The 9114-nt window shown below is 36.2% G+C and overlaps 1 protein-coding gene across 2 annotated transcripts; it reads right to left on the bottom strand.

The window, feature by feature from the left end:
- Window positions 1-1451: 1451 nt before the first annotated feature.
- On the bottom strand, window positions 1452-8763 carry srsf3a (serine and arginine rich splicing factor 3a). Of its 2 annotated transcripts, XM_059329370.1 has the most exons (7): window positions 8614-8763; window positions 7519-7573; window positions 4808-5012; window positions 4572-4709; window positions 2353-2376; window positions 2172-2258; window positions 1452-2064 (listed from the first exon to the last, which is right to left on the bottom strand). In XM_059329370.1, the coding sequence occupies exons 2-7, from the start codon at window positions 7520-7522 to the stop codon at window positions 2037-2039; spliced, it is 486 nt and encodes a 161-aa protein (XP_059185353.1). In that variant the 5' UTR covers window positions 7523-7573; window positions 8614-8763; the 3' UTR covers window positions 1452-2036. The 2 variants fall into 2 exon arrangements, with proteins under 2 accessions (XP_059185353.1, XP_059185354.1); XM_059329371.1 differs by lacking the exon at window positions 2353-2376.
- Between the last annotated feature and the right edge of the window lie 351 nt (window positions 8764-9114).

Below are 9114 nucleotides of genomic sequence, written 5' to 3'. Positions count from 1 at the left end.
ACAACATACACAACTTCCTGAACTGAGTAAAGCTTATTAAGTTACCCTATTTACTTTACTAAATAGCATTTGATGTCAGTGGTAATGTAATCTCATTGGTTTATATCACTGGTTGTCAACCTTGGGCCCCAGGCCCCCACTAGGGGTCAACAAAGCTTCACAGGGGTTGTGAGTCCTAACTAAGGGGATATGACATCTTAATTAACCCTTTGATGCACAACATATGGACAACCCTTCTAATGCACAACATGGGTCAAAAATGACTCATTCATCCAAATTTGATTTAAAATTAAATTACCTAATACTATAATAATAGTAATTTGTTTCAAATAGTTACTTTCCACACTCATATATTTAACATCTTTATGTATCATTTTGTCACACATACAGTGTGTCTGGAATCTGAAATGTGTCTGAAATTATACACACAATACCCCATAATTAAATTTTTGACCCATGTTGTGCATTAGAAGCGTAGTGATACAAAAAGGGTTTTTATTCAAAAAGTAAGAAATTAAAACATAAAATTAGGATGTATGATGATCAAAAACAAGTTGATTAAGGAAAACCTGGAATACTGAATGATGAAATTAATTTATTGCAAAGATATAGAAAATTAAAAACTCATTTTTGACCCATGTTGTGCATCAAAGGGTTAAAAAAAAAATACATATATATACATATATTGACCTACATCTCAGCATTTCATTAATTTACATTGATAAACATAGCCTTCATTATCAACCTCCATCATTAAAAGTTAAAACTATAAAGTCAAAGCATCAGGGAGTAAAAACTTGGGATTTATAGATGAAAAAAAACATTAGGCCTGTATGCCTTTAAAATATTTAAAATCCAAGAATTAATGTGAAAATTATCTAAAAGAAACAGAACATCGCTCAAAATTAATCCAAAATGCTGGTTTTACATAAATGTCTGTTATTGTGTTCAGTATGTGTTATGCACTGAATGGACAACGAATACTTAATGATAGACAAGGGGTCCCTGAGTGGCATTTCTCAGTCTACATTGTTTTGATGTGAGGTGCCATGTTGGATACCAGTGACAGGGATGTCTGCCTTCTCTTGAATATAATGGAACTAGAAGGGTGTTTTGAACTATACTAAAAAAGAAAGTAGTTCCTACACCAAACTGCTCACTTCAAAGTTTGATTATCATGAGTAACTGGGTCATGATTTCCAGAGATATTGAGGAATTTTTAAAATATATTTGTTTGGCGCCTTGAGCACTACATGTGAAGCGCCTTACAGTCAAATTATATTTGAGAGAAGGCAGCCATTTCTTCAGCCGAAATCTCAAGTACTTGGAAACACACCAAACAAATCTTGATGTATAAATAGATCTACACACAAGAGGAAATAAATGTCATTTATATTTTGGAATTAAGAGTCTCTTTAAAGGAAAGGAAATACACACACAAAAAGAGGATGTAACCTTGAAAAACCATTTATTGAATAAGTTGTGTTTGCAGCACAGAGTATCAGAGCTCAGAGAGTTAAGCAAAGTTGAATGGAATAAAAGCCTTTTTTTTCTTTTTTTTGCAAAAGTGACACATAAAATACAGAATTACAGATGATGTTTTGGCTTCTAAGAGTCTGCAAATAACAGCACCAGTATTGAACAAGGTTTGTTGTCAGTCTGATTTCTGTCTCTATTAAGTACACTCCTACTGGTGATGCATCTCATATTAACCCACTGCCAGTATTTGAAGAGTCAACCAATAATAAAAATAGCAAACAAGAACAAATAAAAACATCACAAGCTTTAATTCAACAGTTTAAAAACAGGATGGTAATGTAAAACTAAATCCAGTATTTCATTTAAAAACATGCAGGGTAAGACAGAATTTGCTTTAGCAGAAAAAGACTTCAGTCCTTTGTTGTTAATTTCAACAGACTGCGATTACACAATATGTAACTTGGCCAACCCCAGAGAAAAGAAAAACATTACTATAAAAATTTGTTTTTTTCCCAAACCATAGCAAGTTCCTGCAGATGAACCATTGTTTTAGGTCCTCATTTTCTCCCGTTAGACCGGGAACGACTGTAAAATAAACACACGAATGAATTAGCACTTAACTGTAAATAAAAATACTTGTTATAGGATTAAGTCTTAATAGTACAGTATAATAACTCAAAATCTAAACTTGCCTCCTGGACCGTGAGATAGATCTTGGGCCCTTCTTGTCTCGGGACAGAGATCGATGTCTGCATCTGTCCCTTTCTCTTGAAAGAGACCTGGTGATCCAAACCAAAAAGCAATTATCACAAATATTGTGAATAGTTATCGACAAACCCATAGTATAAATAAAAACAGTTGTCCCAAGCTTACCTGCTGCGACTGCGGGTCCTTCTCCTATAGTGTACGTGAGGTATAAAAAAAAAAATGAAGCAAAAAAAAATTAGGAAAGAGAATTTAACCTTTCTCTCACTAATGAAACCTTTCGTATTCCTGATCCTCAGAGACATGGATTACACGTGGAAACGTGGTTACACATAGTTCCTTGTCTGTTAATAGAAGGATCATTTGCATCCATGAACTGCATCAAGATCAACTCAGTATAAGGAAACTTTGGCCAATGAGCATCAATCATGGAGCCAGATTTGAGAATATAGAACAGAATCAGGGCTCGACATTAAGGCCTGCCCAAGTCAACCAAAACATCTTACAGCTTAAAAATGATGACGAGTGGGCAAAACATGTTCTTAAATCTGCTATCTGCTGCAAGGCTGCTATACAATTTCTTTGAAACACAGGAGGTATACATTTTTGTAAAATAATCTACAGAAAGTCCACAATAAAGAAAACTGTTCTTCATGGTGGACCTGATCAGAAACAGAGACTCTGATTGTCTTCACTTTTAAATTCAAAGAAACCTGGATGTAGGCCCTATCTCGGATCACTGAAAGCTCTTATGACTGAATAACCTACATGTTGGCTCTAAAGATTGATGCAAAACAACTTTGTTTTTTTTAATTAAGAAGCTGGGGCTGTCAAGGTGAAAGGATATTGTCATGGAAAATGGGGAGCGCAACAAAAGCTACAAAAACAAATCTTTATTCCAAAGATTATCACTCACACTGGCTTAATGTCGAGCCATGAAAATGCACTCAGTAGCCTAATTATACCACCAACATTTGATAAGTTATTTTTTTGCAAATTGGAATTGGAAGACTGATGGCAAAGTTTGTTAAACCACAACTTTTGTCCTTTAGTTTTTTGCAGCACTGCACTGAACTTTCTCTTGACAACATAATTGTTGAGGGAAAACTGTTAAGCACCCTTGAAAGCTAGATCAAGCATACAAACTACAAAGAGCAGGATAAAAGCAACTTACTATTTTGGGGCATTTGGACAAGATAGAAATGACGCAAGGAAGCCAGACTGATGGTGAGGGAAGTCGAATTGCAGAGAGGATTTGCCACATGATGCAAATGTTGGAGATATGAAGTTGCTTGGTGGCTGGTTGGAAGGGGTAGTTGTAGATTTTCATTGCCTTTTTTTGGGGGGGGAAGATGGGAAGGGATGTAAGCCAAGGGCTGTCCCGGTTGATACAGTAGTTGTGTGGAGAATAGAGTGAGTAAAGACGCCGATTGGTTGATAATGTGAAGTGGGCCTCTGTCGATTGGATTAAGGTTGGAGGAAGAAGAGGAGGATGCTGGGAACTGCATGCTCAGGAACCAAAAGGTTGGTGGAACCTGACGACTGGCGGTGCGTCTTGGTCATGTGACAACACCAGCCAAGCTGATTTGGGCTCCCTGGTCAGCAGTCACATGATGCTGAAAGAAGACTAGTTGACTGACTCAGATGGTGAGAAGCGTGGTGGTGACTCTGCAACGGGGGTCAGCTTTATTAATAGATGGCAACTGAACTCAGAAAAAGAAAACAAAATTTACACCTGCATAAAGTTATTCTAGGAAGTACCTTTAAAATGTTTGATGGATGGTGAAGTGCAAACTGCTTCTTAAGATGTTCCCGTAAAGCAATACCACTCTGGTAGAGCTTGGTCTTTTTTTTTTGCTTTTTTTTTTTTTTTTAAAACAGACACTGTTTTAAGAGTTAATAAATAGTGTGTGACATAAGCTGCCTTTGGAATTGTGTCAAACTTTGTAAAACTGGCAAAGATAAGAATACCCTTGAATCTATGAAATTTTACATTTTAAAACACAAGGCAGTGACATCAAAATATCAAATTGTGAAACAGTCAGATCCACATTGATGAACTCATTTTGTATGTGTGCTAAAAATTTTGCTTTACCAACACGTCTTACTTACAATTAAATTTAGGCTATAGTGGCAACCAATCGTACATCCTCCTACCTGGTTTGGCTTTGAAGTTGACTACTCTTTAAAAAAGGTCTAACATCTAAAAGATATCAGATTATTCGTCAGTTTGGGAGAAAATAATATTTTCGATGGAGTAAACCAAATGCATGTTTACAGTGTGTGGGGGAATGTAATTATGCTTTGTCATTTGCTAAAAGAAAACCCACTGCAAATGAGAGTGTAAATAAAACAGTAAACTGAAACATCAAGTAGAAGATACATACCTGCGCCTGACTGGAGGACTACGCCGCCTAAAATCATCACGAGGGCGTCTACCACTCCAGGTTGCAGGACCCCCACGGCTCCTTGAGCGCTTTTCCCCATTGGATAACTCGACACGCACCCGACAGCCACACATGCTCCTAAAAAAAAGTCATCATATGAAGCACAAGTGCAAAAAAAACACCAAACCAAACATGCACAGCAAAAAGGACATGTTATAAAAACATCTGTGAGTTACCTTCCATCCAGTTCTTTCACAGCATCAGATGCATCTCTGGGATCTTCAAACTCTACAAAAGCAAAGCCTGGGGGATTCCTGGCAACCCAAACACTTCTTAAAGGACCATAGTACCCAAAAGCACTTTCAATCTCTGACTTGTTTCCATTGTTGCCTAGATTTCCAACATAAACCTTGCAGTCAAGGGGGAAACTTTCAGTTTGGCCTGAAAGAGAGAGAGAGAGAGAGACAAACATGGAGTGAAATGATGAAAGCAGCCCACCCATCATAGATTAATTAATTACACAGAAATTTTATTACCAAAAACTAACGGATGGAAGCGTCGATAAGAGCGTGGTTGTGTGCAAGCTATGCAACAAGGAATTTGCATATCACCGCAGCACATCGAGCCTCAAGTATCACCTCAATGCAAAACATATATCAGCTGTGGTAGCTAGCGTGGACGTTAGCTCGACTCCAAGTACAAGGACCCACACCCAACCCACACTCAGCCAGTTGACTGGTTTGAGGACGAGGGTGACTAAGTCCACAAAGAATATTTTTGTTGCTTAAGCTTATGTATTCAGTCATTATTCAATGGCATACTAAAAATCCATGTGAAAAAAATTACTTCTCACTGTTCTCAAGTGAAATATTTATATGCGATTAATTAACTACAATGACTACAAAGACTCTAATTTTTTTAATCTAGTCCCGGCCCTATAACAACCACAAACATTTATCTTATTTAAAAAATGTTTAATGAAAACCCCGTCTTTGTATTTTGGCTTCTTTTTGGCTTCTTCTCACCAAAATGAGAAGGTAAATAGTAGAACAACTAAACTAAAGAACAAGTAAACTCAGAGAGATAGTTGGTGTGCTTTGCTTATTTTTTGTCTCATTTGTTGTCTGAAACTGTAAATTAATTCAAATGTATTGCTATATTGCCAGTATCCAAACTACTGTAAGCTAGCTGGTTAGTTGGAAGTCTGGTTTCCAGAGTATTAGATAATGTATAACTATTAAGCACACCCCCATGCTCTGTTTAAGAGAGAATGTTAACCATTAAAAAGAGCGAAAGCCTCGCAGGAGAGGGCTTTAAGTACATGGTTCAGCGTAAGTTAGGCTTGTTTTTCCAAGTTAACTCTTTAATTAGGACTGGATGTGGAGAAACTGGTTTTTAATAGTGCTGTCAGTCAGGTTAATTGCTCTTACACAATGCTTTAAAAATTATTTTTAAAAGGTTTTTTTTGCAAGAATTAACCAAACCAGAAATTATGAAATGCTTAAAGTTAAAAATCAGTTTCATGGAATCAGCATGAAAATTGTAAACACCATAAAAATATCAAATTGCAATAAAAATAGTTAGTGTTAAGTTGTGTAAAATGCCACCACCACTTCTCATCAAAATTATCTTTACACAAAAACCTATCACACTCAACTTCAATATGATAGTGATGCAATGGATGAAATACATTTCACATTGCGTCATGTAAAACCTGCAAACATTTAAACAGAACAACATACAAGGACAATTTACAACTAAGTTACTAAGCTACCAAACCGATTGAAGGCAAAAACACAGGAACATAGTAGCTCATTTTTAAATCTCTAATGACCACTTGTAGGATAGTAGTCTTAAATTTCTTGCAGAATGTGCAGATAACTGCAATATTTCACAGTGAACATTATAATTGTCAGTAATTATTTAATTCTAATCATAATTAAAGTGGTCGACTACCTGCTAGTCCTGCTGTAATTATATTGACTCATTAAATGCTGAGGATAATTTAAGTAGCATGGGGTTTCCCAATGTTTAATTTCTCACATCAAATACCATACAATTCACGACGGTGACTTCTGTGTTGAATGCTATTAACCTATAATAACCCATGGTGACACCTGTGTAACAAACAGTTTAAGTCTTCTAGAATCCCCCATATTCAGCTTTAAGCTTCACCTTAACTTATTAAATCCCTAAGCGATGAATACTCAACACCCCGGTGTGGTGGTCATGTGACTTTGACAAGAAGTGACTTCTCAAAAATGTGGGTGTGACTGGAAACAGAAATTTGAAATAGTAGCCAATTTCAAAAAGCTTATTTTTTGTTAAGAGGCTAAGTTAAAACCCATTTAACAGTTCTAATCTGTTAATGTCCTGTATTGCATTTAACTTGTTCCGACCAAATTAAAGTTAGAATTTTGATATACGTTATGGAGATGCAAACAAAGGCAAATGGTTATTTGTTTTTTATTTATTATTGATTTATTATTATTTTGTTAATTAATAAAACAAATTTAATTATAATATATTGATAAATGTTTTGGAAATGCAAAGAAAAGGCAAATTTGTGTTTCTGTAAGCAGAAAAGGTGTTATTTTAAAATAAGAAATATAAACAAATACCATAAATGCCCATTGTAATGTATATGCCACATCTCATATCTTTGACATTTAGGGGTAGCATTTTTGAAAAATCATCATAAATGTGTTATATATGGCCAACTTGGTATGTGATATATTCCCCATAATGTTCCTTTAAGGATAACTGGGTCCAGGTTCCTATAATAAATTAATTAATAATAAAGTGATAATGAAAATGGGTGTGTCAAGATCAGGCCTTAGATGGCTTATCACCTGGGCCATTTCCTCTATGAAACACCGTGAAGTGTTCAGAGCTGCCGTGAAGGTTAAAATCAAGCACTCAAGCGAAGTAAAAAAGTAAAACTTACTCATTTTGCCAAAAAATTAAATATCTTCTTGTTCAACTCCCACAACTGGATGCCCCTGAAACGAAAGACAAACAAGAAATTGTTACAGCCACAAGCATCGTCTCTGTCTAAAATGAATCCAAGCAACTGTCACAATTTAGCGTCAATGTGCTGACAGAAACCCCGGTATCAGTGTTTGGCTAAGGTTATACATTGGTAGCTTGCAGCTCCAGATTTCATTTATTTTCAGTGGTCAAATTCAAGCACTTTCAAGGTCCATTTTCAAGCTTTTCCAGGACCTTACAACGGTTGTAATTTGCATGTTTTAGATGAGTACTTACATGCAAAAAGGGGTAATTTCACTCAACCATATCGACAGCGATGGTTTTACACTTTTAATATCCCAAAGTACAGTTTGCCAATCTCAATATTCAATTTATTATTTTTTTCATTAAACATGTGATTATCTATAGTCAGATTGCAAGAGAAATACAGTAGGAGTTTCAGGCACTTCATCCAAAATCCAAGCACTTTTCAAACCTTGAAAATACAACATTAAAATTTAAGCATTTTCAAGGATTTCAAGCATCCGTATGAACCCTGATAATGGAAAGCCAATCGTGTATTTCTGGCAACAAACTGGACTCGATTATTGGCTATGTCGTTTTAATTAAATGTTGCTAATGTTTAGCTAATTTTCGCACATTGTAATACAAGCTAATGCTAGCTAGCAACCAAAGCATTTGGGATTTGTTAGCTTGTGCGCAATAACCCGGGTGTCGTTGGACTTTCTTTTCGGACTCATCGTGAGTTTGAGGTTTGCCAGATTAAAAAAAACCCACTGCAAAGTCCAGACAAATACGCCTCTAGCTATTAAACCTTTATGTTGACCAAGATTCCCAACCCCCGCCGATCAGCCATGCGAGCGTTAAGGCTAACGTTAGCTCTTTTAGCTAACAGAGAATGCCGTAACTAGGTTGCATTTTTCTTTCACCACGACGAAACTGTTGGTAAGATAAATTACTTCTACGCCCAGCAACATACCAACCGACGTTGTAAGATACACGGTGGCGAAAGGGATCAAGAAAATCACCGTATTTAAAACATGTAGCTCACCCTTTTTCGTATCTGCGGCTCGTCAAAAAATGTTAGCGGCAGATTGCACACCGACCGTTTTAGCCGCTAGCTTAACTTTGTGAGCAGCCATACGTAGATATACACGTCGACGCTACATCCGGTTTGTGAGATCCGTTTCCGGAAGCGGTTTAAAATACAAAGAGAAGGCTGTGCCAGACATAGAGATATAAGAAATGCTTTGTTTATATATATATATCTACGGTGCCAGACCTATGTGCCCGACTCTGGAGCTAAATTGAGGTTTGCTAGTTAACTCTATGGAGTCTTGGGCTATTTAGTCCATTTTTGAATCCTTTTCATCCTGCCTTGATACACCACTTAAAAAATGTTTAAATGCCATGTTGCTTTGTTTTTTTTTTTTCAGCACAACCTCAACTATATGACCTAATAATAATTGATTTTTTTTTCTGACTTACTCGATCAACATTTTGAACCAAAAAGAAACAAAGAAAAAAAACATAAATGTGATCTTGTGATTGT

This window comes from Centropristis striata, chromosome 3 (genome assembly GCF_030273125.1).
Source record: "Centropristis striata isolate RG_2023a ecotype Rhode Island chromosome 3, C.striata_1.0, whole genome shotgun sequence".
Lineage (NCBI taxonomy): Eukaryota > Metazoa > Chordata > Actinopteri > Perciformes > Serranidae > Centropristis > Centropristis striata.
Note: the sequence above shows the minus strand (reverse complement) of the source record. Positions and strands in the feature narration are given on the sequence as shown.